General features: G+C 36.2%; 1 protein-coding gene across 10 annotated transcripts in view; it reads left to right on the top strand.

The window, feature by feature from the left end:
• Positions 1–23,786, top strand: part of DGKH (diacylglycerol kinase eta) — a 178,966-nt gene that overhangs the window by 132,262 nt on the left and 22,918 nt on the right. For 6 of the 10 annotated variants that reach the window (XM_049099330.1, XM_049099334.1, XM_049099331.1 and 3 more), the window contains 10 exons: positions 656–778; positions 4,489–4,620; positions 10,720–10,837; positions 11,862–11,972; positions 12,115–12,211; positions 15,050–15,157; positions 16,949–17,062; positions 17,301–17,435; positions 19,041–19,228; positions 22,779–22,884. In XM_049099330.1, coding sequence (XP_048955287.1) covers positions 656–778; positions 4,489–4,620; positions 10,720–10,837; positions 11,862–11,972; positions 12,115–12,211; positions 15,050–15,157; positions 16,949–17,062; positions 17,301–17,435; positions 19,041–19,228; positions 22,779–22,884 — 1,232 coding nt within the window. The remainder of the gene's footprint in view (positions 1–655; positions 779–4,488; positions 4,621–10,719; positions 10,838–11,861; positions 11,973–12,114; positions 12,212–15,049; positions 15,158–16,948; positions 17,063–17,300; positions 17,436–19,040; positions 19,229–22,778; positions 22,885–23,786) is intronic. The other 4 variants (XM_049099335.1, XM_049099332.1, XM_025478176.3 and 1 more) reach the window with 1 other exon arrangement.

Below are 23,786 nucleotides of genomic sequence, written 5' to 3'. Positions count from 1 at the left end.
GCTGAGCCATCTGGGCTGCCCACCTAATTGGAATCTGTTGCGTTCTTAAAGAAAATCAAACCTGTAAATTACTTTGAAAATGCTTTCTTAAATTCATTTCCTAAATGTTTATGTTGCTTTTTAAAGAGCCTATAAAAAAAATTTAAAAAATTTTTTTTTTAATTAAAAAATTTAAAAAAAAGAGCCTATAAAGAGGGCAGCCCAGGTGGCTTAGTGGTTTAGTGCCGCCTTCAGCCCAGGGTGTGATCCTGGAGACCTGGGATTGAGTCCCACTTTGGGCTCCCTGCATGGAGCCTGCTTCTGCCTGTGTCTCTTCCCCTCTCTCTCTCCGTCTCTCATGAATAAATAAATAAAATCTTAAAAAAAAAAGAGAGAGAGCCTATAAAGATTTTGCCTATATTTTAATTTTTTGTATTAATATATTGTATATCCTTCTCTTAGAATTTTAGTAGTGGGCTCAAGTTAACTTTAATATAAAAAATTAGTATTTGAAAACCCTTTACAGGTTGTAACTTGTAGTTGGATTTATTAGTGTTTATTTGTGAATATGGAATTTCTTTCGCTTTATGTTTCATTTTACTTTTTAAGCGTATATTAATATTTATGGATTTTATTTTTACTTGTGCAAACATATTTCCCTACTTACTACTTAAAGTTATGGATGACCAGACCGTTCATCCCTGTGAACCAGTTAACCAGTCATTTGATAACGATAGTACAGAAACAGATGAATCTAAAGAAGAATCTAAAGATGATGATGCAAAAGAGTCATTAACTGGTAAGAAAACTATAATTATTTCGCAATTAAATAGATTCCCATTCTGCTTTTAGTTTTCAAAAGGCTTATTGGTTTGAAATAAGCTTTGTATTTTTATTTTTAACAAGGATTTTCAGAAGTTAAAGCTTAGATATTCATGAATACTAAAATTATAAAGGTAAAATTTTGGTGATTGTCAAGTACACTCTCATCCCTTTTTATCTTATAACCTGGAGATTGTCATAATAAACTAAGGATTATGGTACCAAAATGGCTAAATATCTTAATTTTCCTGAGGAAAAAGGAAGAAACACCTAAATCAACAGATTTTAACCTGTTTTTAGCCCACAGATGCCTTTGAGAATTACGTGAAAGCTGCAGGTTGCACATGCACAAAATTTGCCACTTAAATAATTTTAGCAGTCCCTTGGATCCCATTGATGAGCCTGGACAGTTTGCTAATTCTTAATTGCTAAATTAATCTACAATATCACTGGACATCTAATTACAGCCCTGTCTCTACTGAAATTATTTTTGCCAGGAAATTAACATGTAGTCACTTGAAGAAGATTAATTATGCCTCTACCTTTTAAGTTTGAAGATAAATTTATACTTTTAATATTTCACATGGTATAAGGGAATACTTATTAATTGACTAGAATAGAGCAAAGCAGAAATTAAAATATTAATGAGGCCGAGAAGATAATATGAAAATAATTGCATAGTCCTAGTGAAAAGTCAACACTGTTAAATCAGAACAGCAATCATTAAGCTTTTCCTTTACTTTCGTTACAAATGCAATTGGGCAGATTGCTTAATTTCTCTGTAGTCTCGTCATTTGTAAAATAGTGATAATGATGTGCTCACTGGTTGTGAAGGCTAGAGAAGTTGATGTATATGGAGCACCTAGAATAGTGTGTGGTGCATAGTGCTGTGAAGGAGTGTTTGCTGTCTTTCTCACTATTATTAACTACTCCCTCCACTGCTGCTGCTATAATTACATTAGCTTTGAAAGAGTACTCCTTACTGTATGTAAAACTCTTAGAAACTTTGGAAGTAGACCATATAGACCTCACCTGTCTGGCATACAACCAATGCATGCATATTCTAAACCCTGAGCCCTTTTAGGCTTCATATGTGTCTTTTCCTGCACACAACGTAGCTCTCTAACCTTACACCTCATAGACCTTAAAGATCCCTGTTGCAGCATATAATCCAGTACAGACATACTTGATAATCGTCTTGACAGATGGGCATTGAGCCTTTGGACTATTCACTTTCTTTTTTTTGGTTTGTTTTAAATATTTTATTTTTCTTTTTTAAGTAATCTCTACATCCAACGTGGAGCTCGAACCCACGACCCCAGGATCAAGAGTCGCAAGCTCTACGGACTGAGCCAGCCAGGCACCCCACCACTCACTTTCAATACATCCCATTCCTAAGATCAGCTTTTATTTGTTAGAAAGCTTTTCTTTATATTTGGCTTTATATTTTCTTCCTTAAATTTCTACCCATCAGCACACTAATTGATAATGTTTCATGTATGGTAATGTTAACAGTAACAACTGCTGACATTTGGTGCTTTATGGGTAGCTTCAAAGCAATTTCATATATCTCTTCACAGTATTGAAGATAAATCTGCCACATGACAGCCCTTAAATGATTCTGAAAACAGCTTTCATGGCATCATATCCTCTTCCCACACCTTCTATCTTTTTCACATTATCTCCTAAATTCTTTTACCAATTTTTAACTTGATTTCAAACTTTTTAGTTTTTCTGGTTGCATTCAATTGGTCAATATGATCCCCCATTTTGAACACAATCCTCCAAATATTTCTGTAGTATATAACAAATTGATAGCCATACACTACTCTTTCTGCACATTTTTTTATGTTATAAGGACTACCCAATATTTCTTCTTGGCATGAAGTATTGTACTGTAATACTATATAAACCTGGTCTCCTCCTATTTTGTGCGAGTGACTTTTTAAACCTGATTAGAATCATACATGCTCATCCTTATGAATTTTTATCTTTTCAATTTGGATCTATCATTGCATCCCGTCAAAATCTTTCGAAGCTTGATTATATCATCTCAAATTTACTTTATCTAGAGTTTAATAAGTAGGACTTGTATGGCTTCATCCATTAATAAAGCTGACTTAATAGAGCTGACAATGGCATTCTTACAGTATGATGTTTAATAATTTCCCTTAAGATGAGGAATTTCTCTTTGGAGGATTGGTTTTCTAGTGCTCATTGCTAATGGTTTTCCAACCAGCTACCATCCATCTTAGTATATTTTCATGAACTGAACATTTCCATTGTAGTCTACAAAGAAAACTAAAAAAGAAAGGTATGCAGCTATAAATATTGATATTGAAATAGACATAAGCTTACACGTGTTACAACATTTGATACCTTAATGTTGCAATATTTGATCTTATTTTCTAGCTAGTAATCCAATTTAGTGGGAATCAGTAGCAATAGAAGTACTTCTGTATTAAATAATCATTACTTTTTAAAGAGCATTCGTAATATTATTAAATTATGTAATAATTCATATGCCTGAGATGTACAATACAGTATATTAATATGATCAATGAGATGTTATGTTTAAAAAAGAGCCATGAAACATTAATTTAGTTACCTACAATGTTACATCAATCTTAGTCACTAGGATGCTCTCTGGTTTTTATCAGAGATGAATATCAAAAGTTGTTTTTATTAGAAATTAGCCCCAGGTCTCCCATCTGTCCAAAAAAAAAAAAAAAAAAAATGGCTGTTCTGCAGCTTTTCTTTAGTGCAGCTGGACTGTTTTGAAGAGAAAGAAGAGAGTGTAAGATTAATAAGATTAGTTTGTAATTAGTCTTAGGGAGAGTAAAGATAATTAAATTTTTGAGTATTTTTAAATTGAGTTTGAGGAATACTTTTTTTTAAACACCTGCCAATAGTTCCTAAATTAGTTAAAGATACTATTTGCTCTCCATTAAATTGCCCTAGTTTAGACAAAATTAAATCTCTTTTTTTTGTTGTTTGCTTTGAAAGTAATTTTGTTTTGGAATAATTTTTTAAATGTACCGAGCATTTACAAGAATATGATAGAACTGTTTTGGGCAAATCTTTGTTTTGAATATATAATTAATTGAGAAGTGCAGGAAACATTGGCTTCATTCAGACAAAAAAAAAAACTTTTCCTTTCATGTGTGGAAGACAATGTTTCACATATTAGCTCTGGGAATTACATTAATTAAATTCGATCATTCACGCAACATTTATGACAAAAGGATTGCATTGGCGGTATACATTATAACACATACGTGCCAAGTTAAAAAATCATCAGGCTTCAACATTTCCTTTTTTTTTTTTTTTTTTTTTTTCCAACATTTCCTTTTATCCTTGAATGTGGGTTAGCCACATTCAAATTGGGAGTATTACTGACCTTTAATTATGCTAGGCCTGTATTTTCTACTGATCTCCGTCTATTTGAAATGAGTTATCAGGACATCTACCTGTGGCCAAATCCCTCCATACAGTAAATCTCAACGAAGTGAAAACAATGGTAAAAAAAAAAAAAATAGGTAAACACAACATAATATTTTCAGTTCTGTTAATTGACCTAAATGTGTATTAAATTATTTTGTGTCCTGAATTTATGAGGGCTTGCTTATTTTTATAACTTGATCATTACCTTTTTTTTTTTTTATAATTGGGACTTTTTGCCAACAGTTAAAACTGCACCTGCCCCTCGGTCTCCAGATGGCCGGACAACTCGTTTCCAGACTGACTCTGGCCCTGGTCCAGCTGTGGCAGCCGGCAAAGAAAACCTCCCTGTGCTCAACACCAGAATAATCTGCCCAGGTAGTATAGATTCTGAAACATGGTGTATTTGTAAGTATTTCTGTGAACACGAATTAAGTACTCATTTCCATGAACTACAGAAATATGTTCTTAGAGATAAATATCCCTTTGGGAGAATGTACTTATCACTCTTATCAACCAGACTGCTCATCTTTAGACTTCTGTGTGTGTGTGTGTGTGTGTGTGTGTGTGTGTAAGAATTGTCTAGGAAGCACTCAAATACATGTTTTGGGGGCCTGCTCTGAGAAATTTTAATTCTCTAGTACTTAAGCAGTACTAGGATGCAGCCCAGGAATCTGCATTTATTAAGCACCCAGGGTAAAACTGATCCTCTATTTCACTGCCTGTTAAGTGTCTCCACAGCTTTTCTCTTAGTTGAAAGCCACAAGTCTTTCATTTTTTTGGATAGTAACATTGCTTCATTTTGGAACATCTGAGGCATCTGTACCAGCTCTGCTGAGATGAGTCGCCCTTGGGATTTGGTTAGTACTAGTGGAAACCAAAGAACATATGCAGCAGGGAAAGAGGAAAATATAGATGTCTCAGATGTCTCCTTAAGCACCAGTTGTTTGATTTAGTGAAAACTCTCCAGATCTATTCCAGAGTAGATTGAATCCCAGATTATACCCTGAAAACCAGTTTGTTCTACAAGCTCTTTTTAAAGGTAAATCACAATTCAATAATAATAGTTGGAGACTTTATTATTGCTCTTTCAATAGTGGGTAGAACAACTAGACAAAAATCAACAAGGAAATAAAAAATTTGAAAAACATATAAAACAAGTAGACCTAACAGGTGTCTATAGAACATTCCACCTCACAACAGCAGAATATACGTTCTTGTCTAATGCACATGTAATGTTATCCAGGATAGGTCATATATTAGGCCATAAAATAATTCTCAGTAAATTTAAAAGGATTGAAATTATACAAAGGAATATGACCACAATGGAATGAATTTAGAAATCCATAGCAAAAGGAAATTTTGGAAGTGTACAAATATTTGGAAATATGTGGGTCAAAAAAAAAATCACAAGAGAATTTCTAAATCCTTTGGTATGAATGAAAACAAAGATACACCATACTGGAACTTACTTGATGCAGCTAAGGAAGTGCTTGGAGCGAAATCTATAGTTGTAAATGCCTATATTAAAGAGGTAGAAAGATCTCAAAACCTAGTTCTCCACCTTAATAAGCTGGAAAAAGAAGAGCAAATATACCCAAAGCAATCAGAAATAAATGACATAGAGAATAGAAAACAATACAGTAAATCAATGAAACCAAAAGTTGGTTCTGTGGACAGTTTAACAAATTGACAAGCCTTTAGCTAGAGTGACTGAGAACATAAAAGAGAAGATTTGAATTACTGAAATCAGGAATGAAAGAAGACAGACATCACTAACCACCTTACAGATACAGAAGGGATTATAAGGGGAAACTATCAAATATTACATGCCAACAAATTAGATGACTTCAACGAAATGGACTAACTCTTAGAAACATGTAAACTATTGAAACTGATTCAAGAATAGAAAATCCAACTAGACCTATAACAAAACTTTGTGCAGAGAAAAGGCCAGTTCCAATTTGCTTCACTAATGAATTCTGCCAGTTGTTTAAAGAAGAATTAGCATTAATGCTTCAGAAACTCTCCCAAAAACTAGAAGAGGAAGGAACACTTCCCACCTCACTTATGAGGCCAATATTACCCTGGCACCAAACTAGTTAAAAGTGTTCAATATCACTAATCATCAAGGAAATACCAATTAAAAACTATAATGAGCTGTCACTTTATACCACTCAGGATGATTATTATAAAAAAAATCAAAAGGGAGGGTTGGGGAGGATGTGAGAAATTGGAAACCTTGTATACTGCTGGTAGGAATGCAAAATGGTGTGTCTGCCATGGAAAACAGTACAGAGGTTCCTCAAAACTAAAACTAGGACTACTATATGATCCCGCAATTCTACTCTGGGTATTTATCGAAAGAACTGAAATCAGAATTTTGAAGAGATACTAGCACTCCCACTCCCATGTTTACTGCAGCATTATTCACAATAGCCAGGACATGTTAGCAACCTAAATGTCCTAAATGTCCATTGAGGGATGAATGGATAAGGAAAATATGGTATATACATACAATGGAATATTATTCAGCTTTAAAAAAAATCTGCAATTTATCATAACGTGGATGAACCTGGAGGACATTATGATAAGAGAATTAATCCAGTTGCAAAAGAACAAGTACTAGATGATTTTGCTTATATGACGTATCTAAAATAGTCAAATTCATAAAATCATAGAGTAGAATGGTGGTTTCCAGCATCTGGAGGGAGGAGGAAATGGGGAATTGCTAGTCAACATGCATAAATTTTCAGTTAAGGGGAATAAGTTCTAAAGATCTGCTGTCCAACATTGTTCCCATAGTTAACATACTGCCTTTACATTTAAAAATTTGTTAAGAGGGTAGATCTCATGTTAAGTGTTCTGAAGTTTTCACAGTAAAATAAAGAAAAAGTTGAAAAACAAAACAAAAGACCCTACCCCTAAGTCCTGGGCTCACCTGACTAAGTCATTTTCCTTTTCTAATCGTTGGCTGGTAAGCTCTTGTCATTGGTCTACCTCTTTAATGATCTTTAAATTAACTCATTTTACATTTTGCTTAGCTTTTCTATTTGCCCTCAAAGTAAGGTGAGATAGTTGGTCTGATGAACTGATAATCTGCCATCATCCAAAATACATTTAGTTTGTGCAAATTGTAGGTTGTGTGGCTTTCTGTAAAACTTTGTTTTTGGTGCCTGTTTCGGGGTGCCTAGGTGGCTCAGTTGAATGTCCAACTCTTGATTTTGGCTTAGGTCATGATCTTAGGGTTGTGATATGGAGCCTTGCATTGGGCTCCATAGATGGGCCCTCCCCCCCCACATGTTCTCTCTAGTCTAAATATACAAAAAAACAAAAACTTTGTTCTCTGAAAAATCAAACTGAAAGAAAGAAAGGAAGGAAGGAAGGAAGAAAAGGAAGGAAGGAAGGAAAAAGAGAAAAAAAGAAAGAAAAAAAAGAAAGAAAGAGAAAGAGAAAGAAGAAGAAAGAAAGAGAAGAAAGAAAAAGAGAAGAAAGAAAAGAAAAGAAAAAAAGAAAAGAAAAGAAAAAAAGAAAAGAAAAGAAAAGAAAAGAAAAGAAAAAGAAAAAAAAAGACAATGCACAGGACAGGAGAAAATAGTTGTAAATAGTTACCTGATAAGGAACTAGTATTCAGAATATATAAAGAACTCTTAAAATTCAACAATGAAAAGACGAATACCTCAATTTAAAAATGGGCAAAGGATCTGAGTAGACACTTCTCCAGAAAGATATACAAATGGCCAATAAGCACAGGAAAAGATGCTCACCATCATTCATCATCAGAGTAATGCAAATCAAAACCACAATGAGATACCACTTTACCTTACCGGAATGGCTATGATCAAAAAAGACAGATAATAACAAATATTGTCAAGGGCATGGAAAAATTGCAACTTTCATACATTGCTGATCAGAATATAAAATGGTATAGCCATTTTGAAGAAGTTTGGCAGTTTCTCAAAGAATTAAACACAGGGTTAACATATAACCCAGAAACCAACTGCTAGTTTATAGATCCATGAGAATTAAAAATATATGTCTACACAAAACCTTGTACGTGACTTTATAGCCACATTCATAATAGCAAAATAGAAGAAACAACCCAAATAATCACCAGTTGATGAATGGAAAAACAAAATGAGCAATATCCATACAGTGGACTATTATTTAGCCATTTAAAAGAGCAAAGTGCCGATAACTGCTACAACATGATTACCTCTGAACGTGTTATGCCAAGTGAAAGAAGCTTGAGAAAAAAGCCACATATTATGTGATTAGATTTATATGAAATGTACAGAGTAGTCATATCTGTAAAGAAAGAAAGTAGGTTAGTGGTTTCCAGGGTCTGGGGATGTGGGGAATGGAGGGAAAGGAAAATGATTACTAACGGGAATAGGATTTCTTTTGGGGGCTAATAAAAAAAAATGTCCTAAATTAGGTGATAGTGATCATTGCACACTTTGTGTATATGCTACAAACAACTGAATTATACACTCACTTAAAAGGTGAATCTTATGGTATGTGAATTGTATCTTAATGAAATACTAAAATAATAAAGGATAAATCCAGAACAGGCCTGGGGGACTCCATGTCTAGAGGTTATATCTCTATTTAAAACTGGAATAGTGGGTTGATCTTCTTGGCTTAAAGCTGTGAATGTGGCTAACCTTAAAACATTTTAGAAAATATACTTTTGGGAGACCTGGGTGGAGCAGTCAGGCATCCAACTCTTGGTTTTGGTTCAGGGCGTGATCTCAGGGTCGTGGGATCGAGCCCCAGGATAGGCTCCATGCCTAGTGCAGAATCTCCTTGGGACTCTTTCTCCCTCTCCCCTGCCCCTTCCCCATGTGCTCTCTCTGTTTCTAAAATAAATGAAAATAAAAGCTTTTAAAACAGAAAATATTATACTTTTCCATAGGGCAGCTGGAGTCTGATTCTTCACTTCTGCAAACTGTTCTAATTCTCACCAGAATGGTAGTTTTGTGTGTGTGTTTTTTTTTTTTTAAGATTTTATTTATTTATTCATGAGAATAATAAATGAGAGACACACAGAGAGGCAGAGACATAGGCAGAGGGAGAAGCAGGCTTCCTGCAGGGACCCTGATACAGGACTCAATCCCAGGACCCTGGGATCATGCCCTGAGCCAAAGGTAGACACGCTCAACCGCTGAGCCATCCAGGTGTCCCCAGAATGGTGGTTTTGTTAGCCATTAAAAAGAGCTGTTTTGTTTACTTATTCAGACATAAAAGAAACTGGCATAACTAAGTATGCCATAGCCTATTCAACACTATGAAACTAAATGAAAGAATAAAATTCATCTTGACGACTTGATACCCAGCTAAACTTTGTAGCTAAAATAATAAATAATAATCTTCTAAGAAGAGCATACAGTTGAGGAAAGGAATGTTTGCTCAAGAAGGACTTTTTTCCTAATTTCCAAGTGTTTCTCAATTCCATGACACATTTTTCTTCACTCCTCTTTCCTTTTGTGTTTGTTCCCTTAGGCCCCTATTACTTTGTCTTCTTTCCAGAGTTTAATGCTTCTAGCCTCAATAATCGGTTGGGTAGATCATAAAATTAATTAACTTTGAATATTGTAACTACCTAGTAGAAAGCTAACTAGTTGTTGAAATAAATTTGAAGTTTTACATTTTCAGAGGTAAGATAAATGCTTCATTTTTTATGTTCAATATTGTATTCTTCTAAAATTCATAAATACCTGTGTTTAATATTTTCATTGTTATTCTTGATACCGACACTGAGTTTTCACCTAGTGTATCCAGTAAGTTTTTTTCCAAAGATTTTGTTTATTATTTGAGAGAGAGACAGAGAGAGCATGAGGGGGAGACCAGAGAGAAAGGGAGAGGGACAAGCAGACTCCCCACTGAGCAGGGAGCCCAATGCAGGGCTGGATCCCAGGACCCTGAGATCATGACCTGAGTGAAAGTCAGATGCTTAATCGTCTGAGCTACTCAGACACCCTTCTGTTAATATTTTTTGGGGGGTTTTCTGGGTTTTGTTTGTTTGTTTTTTCTGTTAATATTTTTAATTGAATGTTATTATCTATGCTTCAAGAGTATGGAAGTGGTAAGTAACTCCATGACATTCTTGGTAATCAGGCTTTATTATGAATTCCTTACAGACTTACCACCTTATTTGCTTAAAAAAGGAAGTAATATTTACTCGTTGAAGTTATAGAATCATCAGAATGGTAAATGAGAAACTGTCACAAAGAGACTCTTATTTGGGTCTTAATCTGCTGCATTTTTTATAACAACCTATAGATCCTAAGAAGCATCAAAACTCTTGTAACTACCAATGACATAGTTCTTAGTTTTGACTAAGGGAAAGAGCAGACACTGAAAACCATGCTTTGGGGCAAAGTGTCTGAGATTGGGGCTGAAAACAATGCACTGGCTCTTTCTCTGTCTTTTTTCTTAACATGTGATCCTCTGTGTATTTATTTTTCTGGCCAGGTTTAAGAGCAGGACTCGCTGCCTCGATTGCTGGGAGTTCTATTATCAACAAAATGTTGCTAGCAAATATTGATCCTTTTGGTGCAACGCCATTTATTGACCCAGACCCAGATTCAGTGTAAGAAAATACTTTTCTAAATACCTTGTTTTGGCTTTTCTAGTTTCTACTTTATACTAATGGTAACATTGTCAATGCCTTACAAGAAATATGGTTCCCCATACAAAAGGTGTCATCAGAAAATTGCAAAAGTTGGTAATGATGAGTACATTGGTGCACTTGAAACCCAGTGGTTTTCAGGATCTGTTCCTGAGCTAGGCCCTGTCCGGCCCATTGTGTGTGATAACAGCCCTCTGGCAAAATGAGGCATAGCTGTGTTCACTCTCCCCTGGAATGCTGTATTCATCGACACCTTCATAGCCATACTTTTGCTCTTCCATTTTCCCCCCTTTCTTCTCAGGCTTGACAAATCTCTCATCTTTCCCCATCCAGTTTCTAGGTTTACTTATTTCAGGAAGCTTCTGGCCCACATTGATCTCTTCCCTTCTTAAAACTACAGGGTTTTTTTTGTTTTTTGTTTTTTGTTTTTGACAGTTCCATATGAACTCTTACTTACATATTTAATTTTGCTTTTGTTATATCTCGTATCTCATTTCTCTGATGACACTCCTCAGAGACAGTACCATATTTTTAACTTCTTTGTACTTTCCAAAGCACCCAGAGGAGTGGACTGGACCTAGTCATTTTCTGCGCAATAAATATTTATCCATTGATAAGAGTACAAGTGAAGAAGACTTTCTAGTGGTCAGAAAAAGAGCATTGGCACTTGACTGTAAGGTCTTCCCATTTGTGTGTGTAGTGAGGGGCTTATGTAGGAAGTAGGACTAAGGTTTTATTACAATTAATAGAAAAGCATTACCATGACTCTGTCTCCGCTTTGCTTTACTGACTATCCCTTTATATCATATGTACCAAAAATGACATATATGTACTGGGCTTGTGTGCATGGCATATGAACAGGAATAAATTTTATCTCATCTATAAGGCATAGAAATTTAAATGCTTTTAAGCACCATTTTGTGTGCAAATAGTAATTGTTGTTATGAATATGAAGACTTTTATATACTTTTCTTTATTATCACAGAGATGGATATTCAGAAAAATGTGTCATGAACAATTACTTTGGGATTGGATTAGATGCAAAAATTTCATTAGAATTTAATAATAAGAGAGAAGAGCACCCTGAAAAATGCAGGTAATTTTGGTAATAGTAATAATGTTATTACATGAAGGTAATTTCACTTTAATTTCATTTATTAGCTCTTTTGCTCGCTCTGCCTTTAAAGAGTAAATCAATAATAGCTATTGATTGAATTGTCTGCCAATATTTATTTCAGGAGCCGAACTAAAAACTTGATGTGGTATGGAGTCCTTGGAACCCGGGAGTTATTACAGAGATCGTATAAGAATTTAGAACAGAGGGTTCAACTTGAGGTAAATTCATCTCGAAGTCAAGATATTTCAGATTATCTTTTTTTTTTTTAATTTCAGATGATCTTACTTAGAAAAATAATTTTTTGTATGTAGAGCTAATTTGTAGAGCCTCAATGCCTCTTTAAGTGTTTGAACTCAATGGTAATTATCAACTTTATATGGTAAATTATCAACTTTATATAAACGATGGCATAAACATTGGATATGAACAACACAATTCATTAGCAGTATCATTAGCTCCAGAAATTTGGATGGTTCTGTGGTATCATGGTGCTCTATGAGAAGGTAGAGCTATGGGAGGACATTTATAGGAGAGCATTAGGAATGAATTCTCACAAATTCTCTCATTTAAGTTTACAAATTCTGACCCAATTTTATAATGCCTGAGGTTTCACAAATCCCTGAAAACATTCATAGTAAACAGACTCTTAATTTAGATGTATATTTATTCCAATTATTTCTAACAATAGTAAAATTAAAAGAGATTTACATTTTTAGTAGCTTTTACTAATTTAAAGGGGAAATTAAGGACAGCAAAAGGTATTTAATCTTTTCCACTAACCGGAAAAAGAAGGTTGGGGACATGGCTCTGAAAAGTCTACTAACTTCTGTGAATTTTATTTTCTTTCACCCTTGGTCCAGTATTCACAGTTTATGCTAATAAACATGTCTTTCTATCTTGTATCTTTTTATAACCAGATATTTTAAATTAAGGTGTGGCCTATGTTCAGAAAAGTGTGCAAATCTTAAGTCTATAGCTCATAGAATTAAACAGAACATTATTATTTTAGGTGTTATCTTAACACTGGAATGTGGGCTACAGAAGTGCCTGGCTCATTCATTATCAACTAAATGGCCTAGTAAAAATAAACTCATTATACCTTCCACTCTAGAGCACAGCCACATGATCAGCTGGTTTCATTTATCATTGCTATGAAATTAAGATGGATGTTACTGGCATTTTTTCCATCTCCTTTAAGTTAGTTATATGACTTAAACAGCTTGTTCTAAAGCACACGAAGATACCCATTCAATTTATTGGATTCAGAAAAAGTTTATTATTCTACTAAAAATGTTTGTTCATTTTATTTATTTATTTATTTAAAATGATTTTATTTATTTGAGAGAGAGCATGAGTGGGAGTGGGAGGGGGAATGAGAGAAGCAGACTCCCCACTGACAGGGAGTTCAACATGGGGCTCGATTGATCCTAGGACCCTGGGATCATGACCCAAGTTGAAGGCAGATGCTCAACCAACTGAGCCACCCAGGGACTCAGTGTTTGCTCATTTTAACAAATAGACATTGAGCACTAACTGTGTACCAGAAATGGCCCTAGATGCTGGGATACTATATCTATACTCTTGAATGTATTTCTATGAAAAAGAAAATAAAATGTAAAAAATGCATGTAGGAATACAATCAAGTATAAAATATTCTCAGTTATTTAAAATGTTTGAAAAGGGAATTGAAATTGGATTTTCATTTGTTCTAAAAATTGGAGATCATTTCGATTGGGCAGTAAATGAAAGTTTTATGAAGTTTTATTAATTACTTTTATTGTAAGAATTAATGAAAATATCTATCATAAGTATGACACTGCAAGCTCTTCTCTTTTAAAACAAAGGACTAAACCTTCTATTCAGTAAGAATTTACTTACATGTCATGTATAATTACTCACCAGCTGTATGATATTTTTTCCCTATTTAAAAGTTAATTTTAATTTCCATTTAAGTGATTAAGTAGAAGACACAGAGTTTAAGAAGTATCTTCCTGATATTCCTGACATGCATGGTTTTTCTTTCTTTGATTTTGGTTCTGACTACTTGAGAAACTCAGCTTTGACTCTGACCAGCCACTGGTAGATGAGGTGGCTAGGACCCAGAGACCCTCCCTGAACCTGTTTTAAAAAAAAAATGCTTAACATAAGCACTAAGATGACTATAATACAAGTGAGAATAGCGGGACGCCTGGGTGGCTCAGTTGTTGAGCATCTGCCTTTGGCTCGGGATGAGATCCTGAGGTCCTGGGATCGAGTCCCACACCGGGCTCCCCGTAGGGAGCCTGCTCCTCCCTCTGCCTATGTCTCTGCCTCTCTCTGTGTGTCTCCTACGAATAGATAAATAAAACCTTAAAAAAAAAAAAAAAAAGCAAGTGAGAATAGTATAAGTGACCTGGAAAAGACTCCAGAAAAGTACTGCCTGGGATCCCTGGGTGGCTCGGTGGTTCAGGGCCTGCCTTTGACCCAGGGCGTGATCCTGGAGTCCCAGGATTGAGTCCCACGTCAGTCTCCCTACATGGAGCCTGCTTCTCCCTCTGCCTCTGTCTTTGCCTCTCTCACTCTCTCTGTGTCTATCATGAATAAATAAATAAAATCTTTTAAAAAAAAAAAAGAAAAGTACTGCCTGATTTTGGCAGGAAGAAGAGATAAAACATTTTAAGTTAGTTTTCTGTAACAACTTCTGCTATAGTGATTTATATTTTAAAAGATAAAGGTAATCTGTAGGAATATATCTACAGGAGAGCAAGCATGACCACTTCCCTCCAGCACCCTCTGTCTTTGGTATATTGTAGTGGCTTCCCAACTAGCAGGTTTGCTCTTTAAAAAAAAAAAAAAAAAAAAAGATTTTTATTTATTCATTCATGAGAGACAGAGAGAGAGAGAGAGAGAGAGAGAGAGAGAGGAAGAGAGAAGGCTCCATCCAGGGAGGCCAACGTGGGACTCGATCCTGGGTTTCCAGGATCCCACCCTGGGCCGAAGGTGGCGCTAAACCGCTGAGCCACAGGGGCTGCCCAAGTTTGCTCTTTTTATCTAACCTCTAAGCTTTTACCTTGCAGTGTGATGGGCAGTATATTCCTCTCCCCAGTCTGCAAGGAATAGCAGTGTTGAACATTCCCAGCTATGCAGGAGGCACTAACTTTTGGGGTGGAACTAAGGAGGATGATGTAAGTATTTTCTTGTGCCTTCCAGATTCCAGAGGCTGCCCACATTTCTTGGCTCGTGGCCCCTTCCTTGGTCGCCAAAGCCCACAAGGGCAGGCTGAGAGTCTGCCCTTTCTGACCTCCTACTGCCTTTCTCTTCCACTTTCAATGACTTTTGTGATTACATTGAAGAGTATGTATCATCCCACTGCATCATCCAGGATAATCTTCCCTTCTCAAGGTCCCTCCTATAAAAGTCTGTTTTGCCATGTAAAGTGACATTCACAACTTCCCCAGGTTGGACATGGACATTCTGAGGATGAGAAGGTGGAGGGACCTTATTCCGCTTACCAAAATACCTTTTCTACTTTTAACTTTCTAAATTTATGTGGCTATTATTTTTATTTTTAGAAATGTTAAGAGGGTCCATTTGGCCTTTGATGTTTAGGGCTATGTTTAGGCAGGAGAGTCTAAAAAGAAGAAAACACACCTAACAAATGTAATTAATTAATGCTTTAAAAATAATAAAATGAAAGAGAAGGAACAATTATTAAGATATACATCACAATAAAGAGGGGTCATCACAGTCTTTGAAGAATCACATGTATGGAACGATAGCCCCTTTTATTTGAGGTTTATAATATAAGAGTTCTCACTGACCCATTTTTGCACGGCTCTTAAATGTGCTGACAGGGATTAAAGTATAAAATAAATTGGAATGTACTTTGATTTTCATTATATGATTATATTCCAATCCTGTTGAACTATAAAGTTTACATTAGCTGTTAATTTTTTTGTCAGCCTGTAACTACTCTTAAATATTTTAAAGGGAAGAAATCAGTGAGATAAAGATAAATAAAGCTCACGACGCCCACTAGGTAATCAGATAGTGTTCTGAGAACTTCATATTCATTATTAACAACCACAGTTTTTATCTAAATTTTACCAATGAAGAAACTGACACTAAATTCACACAGGAAGTAGCAGAGACAGGATTTAAAACCATGCAGCCTGCTAACAAAAATGATAAGGAATCATCAAGGTTTGCAAATTCATATCCTGATATTTTCAACGGAAGTTTTGCTTAGGATACTACTTTATGCTGAATAAATTTTTTTCAGAGGCATAATTGTGTATCCTATACTCAAAGGGAGAATAAAAGGAACAAATTATTACAGCCAGAAGTTCAATTGTTTGATTAAATTAACTTTGTGAAAATGCACTTAACATCAAAACAAAGTAAGCCTGCGTTATTTTTATTCTTTGAGATGTCTGTCGCCATCTTCTCAAATGCCCTAAAAAAGTTGTTGTATTAAGATACAAAGGACATTATACATACATATTGCTTGTAACACATTGGAAGATTACCCTTAGAACATACCAAGGGAACTGGGTATTTTAGGTTTCCTAAAATCACATGCACCATTTTTTCAAGACACCTGAGTTATGTGTGAACAGATATTTAATACACTTTATACCAAGATGGATTATGTATTTATTTTTTTTCCATGATGGATTATTTAGAAATATAATAGTTCACCGGTTCATAGAGTGCTTTATGAGAGACATGAACATTTTATCCATGTGGATTTTAAACCTTTCTTATGAGGTTTGTTTACATTAAATCATCTTCAGTGGGGGTTTTTTTGTCCTTAGATTATCATTTCTTAATAATGTTTGCTTACTTTTCTCCTTACTATTTTCATAAGTTTTTTTTTTAATATGTATACTGCTGAGTTTTACGTTGCTGATGTATCACTACATCTAAACCTTAACCTATCAGGGGAACTGTAATAATGTAGTTTTTCCTTTCAGATATTTGCTGCACCATCATTTGATGACAAGATCCTGGAAGTCGTTGCAATATTTGATAGCATGCAAATGGCAGTTTCAAGGGTCATTAAACTGCAGCATCATCGAATAGCTCAGGTTGGTTTTCTCTGATCAAACCTGACCTCATGACTTAGGCCACTGGGGAAGCTATTCCAAATGACTCCTACGCTGTCTGTTCATCTATAAGATGTTAACTTTCTTGTCACGTCAGCTGTTACTGTGTCATGAGAAGTGGAAAAACATACATTTCATTCCACGGAATGAAGGCTGAATGCAGATTGAGTATCAGTTTCTCAAGACAATTCGTTCTCTAAAATAACTTGTTTTATTTCAGTGCCGTACAGTAAAAATCACTATATTTGGTGATGAGGGCGTCCCAGTGCAGGTGGATGGTGAAGCATGGGTTCAGCCTCCAGGAATTATCAAAATTGTGCACAAAAACAGAGCTCAGATGCTAACAAGGGACAGGGTATGTAAAAAAAAAATTCTTCTAGATTTTTATCAAGCCTTTTAACAATATTAAATTGTGAGGGGTGCCTGGGTGGCTGTGTCGATTAAGTGTCTGACTCTTGATCTCAGCTCAGGTCTTGATCTCAGGGTCATGAGTTCAAACCTGGAGTTGGGCTCCATGCTGGATGTGGAGTCTACTTGAAGAAAGTGGTTAGGAAGAATAGAAACCAAGGAAAAATATTTAAATTGTCTCTGTCTCTCTCTCTTTTTTAAAATGATTTTATTTATTTATTCATGAGAGACACAGAGAGAGAGGCAGAGACAGACAGCGGGAGAAGCAGGCTCTTCACAGGGAGCCTGATGTGGGACTCGATCCCTGGACCCGGGATAATGCCCTGAGCTGAAGGCAGACATTCAACAGCTGAGCCACCCAGGCTTCCCCTAAATTGTCTCTTAATCTGACATTTAGGTCATTGTGGTTTTAAATATGAATAAGTATTTAGTTTTTTTAAAAAGTGAATAGAGGGGTGCCTCTACCTCTCAGGTCATGGTCCCAGGGTCCTGAGATCGAGCCCCCCATAGGGGCTCCCAGCTCAGCGGGGAGTCTGCTTCTCCCTCTCCCTCTCCACCCACCCTCTCCCCTCTTGTGTGCATGCATGCATGCTCGGTCTCTCTCTCAAATAAATACAATGTTTAAAAAAAAAAAGTTAATAGATGACTCGGGGCACCTGGGTGACTTATTTGGTTAAGCAACTGACTCTTGATTTTGGCCTAAGTCATGATCTCAGGGTTGTGAGATCAAGCTTCCCATATGGCTCCCTGCTCAGCCTCCTAGGATTCTCTCTCTTTCTCTCCCTCTCCTTCTCCCTCAACCCTGGCTCATATGTGCATATGTGTGCATTCTCTCTGTCTCAAAAAAAAAAAGTTAACAGACTATATTTTTATTATTTTTTTAGATTCACTGAGAAATTGAGCAGAAAATATAGAGAATTCTAATTGTATTCCCACATACCTCCTTACCTCACTGACATACAGTCCCTTATTATTAATATCTTGTATCAGTGTGGTACATTTATTATAGTTGATGAGCCAATATTGATTATTAAAGTTCATAGTTTACTCTTCATGTTGTACATTTTATGGTTTTTGAGAAATATATGATCACTTCTATCCACCATCATAGTATCGTACAGGATAGTTTCACTACCCTAAAAGTTTCTTGTGCTCACCCTATCCATCACTCCCTCCCTTATCTCAGCCCATCTTCATAGTTTTACCTTTTCCAGAATATGTTTTAATTAAGGTCATACTTGTAACAAATAAGACTGCCAAAATCCAGCCTGTGTCTTTTATGCACATAAAGTACAGATTGAAGCCTAAATTGGAAGTCCTTTTTGAAACTCTTCAGTGATACACTCCTCATCGCAGATTACATTACTTATCTGTTATGATAACACTGAAAAAGTTTAAAACATCTATTTTGTAATTTACAGTTCCGTTAATGAAACTCTAGATTGGGAAAAAAGCAATAGTTTCAAAGTCATTCGTGTAACACCTAAATACACACTTGTGTGGGTCTCAGAGCTCCAAACTAACAATTCCTTTCAATATTGATCTTAAATAGGCTTTTGAAAGCACTCTGAAATCTTGGGAAGATAAACAGAAGTGTGATTCCGGTAAGCCAGTTCTTCGAACCCATTTGTACATCCAGCATGCCGTTGACCTGGCAACAGAAGAGGTGTCCCAGATGCAGCTATGCTCCCAGGCTGCAGAGGAGCTCATTACTAGGTATGGTGGTCCTGCATGCTCTAGGTGAGGAGAACTCTGGCTTGGCCAATTTTGTTTTTTAGTTTTGATACATAATTTTAGCTGTTTGGGGGTATCTAAAAGAGATGCATTTACCCTCCTTTCTCATTTGCTGCCTCATTTTTGCCTCAGGTAAACCCTCTCCAACACACACACACACACACACACACACACACACACACACACCCCGCTACCTGTGTTCTCTGCAGAACAGACCTTGGACTTCCTGAAACACAGTGGAAAGCTAGCCTAACTTACCAGTGCTCTTTCTGTTATTGTTGATTTCCCCAGTTTTACACAATCTTTACACTCTACTACTTACTTATATATTACTTTACAATTATTGATTAAATGCTTATGGAATGTAGAAGGAAACATAAACATTAACCCTGCTTCCATAGAAATTCGGGTGGGGGGTGGGGGAGTGGGGAAAAGCCTGAGAATCAGTTTCCAAAGACGTATCCAGAGATTGGGAGACCACCTAGGAATTAATTTTAGTAGACAAAAGGGAAGAGATGAAAACAAAAGTTCCGGGAGTGTAAAACAGCTAAAAATCACTATGACCAGGAGTGAATTTTATTGGGGGAAGGGAAGGGAACCATGGAAAAATTTCTTATCCCCTCTTCTCTACCAAATGGGGATATTATGAGCTAACTTTGCAGGTCAATGTGAAGGCTGAGACCCACCAAGTAAAGAGCTTATTAGCACATCATATCTGGCATATTTGCTGTTCTGTGAATGGTAACTATTATATTCTTACCACATCTTCATCTGGTCACTGATAAAAATGTTGTGAAAAAAAAGAAGGAAAACAAAGCTCTTTAAATATTTGTGGGAAAGCTAGAATGCACTAGCTGCTAGAGATATAAGAGAAAAGATATGAACTCCCTACTGCTAGAGACCAACATTCAGAATTAGAATAAAGTATGATAACTGCAAGGTATTGAGTAGCTTAGAAGCAAGGTAAGAGAAAACGAATATTTAGTTAGCTAAATGCACAGAGAACTTCATTATTCTATATCTCAGTTTCTTACCCACAAAGAACTTCATTTTAGGGTATTACAAACCACTTCTCTGGAGTCCAATTTACAGTAGGGTTTTTTTTGCTTCTTTTCCAGATTTACTGAGGAATAATTGACAAGTAAAATCATTTATATATAAAAGGTGTACACATGATAATTTGATACATGTATACATTGTAAAGCAATTACCATAATCAAGCTAATTAACAAATTATGGCTAATAGTATGGAGGTCTTTCAGAAAATTAAAAATAGAACTGAAACAATTTCTTGAAACCAAAATATACTTTCTGTATTATCTCCTTTGAAATCAAATATACTTTCTGAAATAACTTCCTGTCAACTAACCAAATAACCTTATCAGAAAAAGGAAAGTGAAGGAAGGTTGGCCAGACTTGCTTTTGGTCAACCTAATTTGGTTCCTCATATGTTTTTTTAAATTTTGCAAAAGATGAAAATCAGGCCCACTCATCAATTTTCAGAACTTACTTATTCAGTATTCAACAAATAGTTTTGAGTCTGTTCTTCTTCATGCCAACCACCATATTAAGCAGTGGGGAGCCAAAATGGCTGTGTTGTGGTCCTCTCTTCTTAATTTGCTGGCAGGAGAGCAGGAGGGAAAAGTGTGGCCAAAGTGCTATCACAGGCTCAGTGGGGCACTGTGGATACACACAGGAGGCCAAGAAAGTAAGGGAGGGTTGCCTGGAAGAAGTGATCTTCTGCCAAGTCTTGATGGAAGAGGAAGAGAAGGAACATTGGAAACATGGGAACAAGCCTGGGCAGAGGCCCAGAGGAGTGTGAGGGAACAGTACTTTTAGGAAATTTCAGGGAATGGAGGGTGACATGGTATATGTAAGAGAATAGGAAATTGGATGGAGGAGTGAAAAGAGGCCAGGTCTTATCAGGAAGTTTCTGGAAACAATGTGTAGCATCATTTGCAAGACAGCAAAGCAAGAGCAAGGTGAATACTCTTAGAATGGTCCTGACAGGAAACAATGGATTGAGGTATTAGAGATGGAAAGAAGAAGAGAGACTTAAGATAGATTATGATCTAAAATTGCTATATGGCCTGAATTAGGAGAGAGGACGAATGGCTGGATGGATTGTGGAACCTTTGATGGAACCATAAGATTCAGGAGGGAAAGTAGATTTGAGAGGGAAAAATGACAGGGTCTTCCAGAATTTAAACTATATTAGAAATATCCAGAAGGAGGGACGCTTGGATGGCTCAGTCAGTTAAGCATCCGTCTCCTGATTTGGGCTCAGGTCATGATCTCCGGGTCATGAGATGGTGCCCCATGTCCAGCTCCATGTGCAATGGGGAGTCTGCTTGAAGATTCTCTCTCTCCCTCTGCCCCATCACCCCACACTCGCTCACACATGCTCTCTTGGGTGCTCTCTCTGTCAAATAAATAAAATAAAAATTTTTAAAGAAATATCTAAGAGGAAATTTGAGTAGGCAGTTGGAAATATTGATCTGAAATTGGTTCATCTCTTCCTTTTTTCGAAAATTAGAATAACATTTACCCACCTCTATGCTTCTGATAAAGAACCCATTCTTCATGATTTCTCAGAAAAATTGAGATGACATTTGCAAATCCCTTTGTGGCATGGATATCAATAGTCTGATCTTTAAGAATTAAGCTCTTTTCTTTTACTCTTGACTCAACTCTATAAACCCAGTCTCTTCTCTTGTTTTATCCTTTCTAGTGTCTTCTCTTGTTTTACTCTTTCTAGTGTGAAGGTCATTCTCCTCGTAGTTGCCAGAAGCAAAAGATTTGTGTAGTTTTGCCTTCTTGCTCATCTGCAAACTTTATATGGCTTTCTAGCCCTTGGCTGAACTTTTCCTCTTTTTTCTTTGGCCTTAATACCCTCCAGGATCTTGTCTGTTCAGGATATTCTTGAAGGTTTAGATTCCAGAGGACTGTGGTACAACAGGCTTTGGAACTAATAGACATAGATTCAAGTCCTGGCCCTGTTACTTTTTAGCTTTGTATACACACTGACTCTCTGCATGCCCTCAAGGTCTTCATCTATAAAGTGGAGAAAATTAATCACAGCTACTTTTTAAGTTGTGAATATTAAATTAGATAATGCATGTAGAGCACTTAGTGTATAGATGATAAGTATGGCAATGTTCTTCCCCTAATCTGTTTTACATGTTCCTGGTTGAAGTTGCAATGAATAAAAGATTAAATTTCTGCTCCCTACATTTGGGACCTATCTCACTTGCCAGGGATACTTCAAAACGAAATGTTACTATATTTTGTTCTTCTAAATTATACCTCAGTGTGTTTGTCTGTGAGTCTAAGCCTAACTTTTCCCATAAAGATTTTTGGTTTCATATTCCTTATTGCAGTAGGGTTTGAATTTTGTTAAGTCTACCCTTTGTTATTCATAGTTGAGCTGAACTCACTTTTTAAAAAATTCCCTAATTCTTTTTTTGACTTGGCTTAATCTACCATTTCTGTAACTTCAAAGAAATCAGCAATGCTCAAATTTTTTTTTGTTCACCTACCTCATTTTTGCTTTCAGGATCTGTGACGCAGCCACGATCCATTGTCTTTTGGAGCAAGAACTGGCCCATGCCGTAAATGCGTGCTCCCATGCACTGAATAAAGCCAACCCACGGTTCCCAGAGGTGAGGAGCTAATGGTAAATTCTCATTCCACAGATTGTTATGTATTACGCATATATTTCAATGCCAGAAAATGGGCCGTGCCCTTTGAAAAAGCATTAGCCGGTCTATAGGATTGTCTGCCAGAAGCTTATGGTAAATGTGTGGCCACGTTTTTTTTTTTTATTCTTTTCCTGGCGTTTTTTCCATTCCTGCTCTTAAATTTTCTTCATTTTCCCCCCATTTCTCTTTCAATCACTTGTCCTTGCCATCTTCCTTGCACTCGTTCTCCTTTGAGTTACAGTCATTCCTCCCTGTTCGTTCTTTCACCTTCTCCCTGCACTTTGGCGTAGGACAAACCTACATACCACGCATTTTTATTAAAGATGTTCATTCATTGTCGAAGTTCTGTGCAGAAGTTGTCCTCACCTCATGTTGTTCCATTAAACTGGTAAAGTTGGTAAACTTTTTCATGTAGATTCTGGAATCTGTAACTTTTCTTTTTTTTGAATCTGTAACTTTTTTTTTTTTAATTTGTAACTTCTATCATTTTTTTAACATAGAAGTTAGTCAGAGAAGGAAAAGAATACTGTGCTCTTGAAATGCCATACATGGTACAAGTTGTAGCGTAGAGAAAACTTATAGCATTATCATATTCTTTTAATTATTCCGTGGAAGTTACCTAAGTTGATGTACAGATAAATGCTAGTCCTCAAGGTAAAAGCCTAAAAAGCAACCTGATTCATACTTCTGAGAGTGAAAGTCAGGGGATAAAACTGATTATGATCTGATAATGACCTCTTTAAGGCATCGTTTTCTTTGACTTAACTTTTTTTGTGGGAAGATGTATATGTTGCGAGCAGACCCATGTTTGTACGCAGGAGATGTGGTCCTAAGTGTAACCATAGTCAGTGCATTCATTTGGT

The sequence above is a fragment of the Canis lupus genome, chromosome 22 (genome assembly GCF_003254725.2).
Source record: "Canis lupus dingo isolate Sandy chromosome 22, ASM325472v2, whole genome shotgun sequence".
In the NCBI taxonomy this organism is placed as follows: domain Eukaryota; kingdom Metazoa; phylum Chordata; class Mammalia; order Carnivora; family Canidae; genus Canis; species Canis lupus.
Note: the sequence above shows the minus strand (reverse complement) of the source record. Positions and strands in the feature narration are given on the sequence as shown.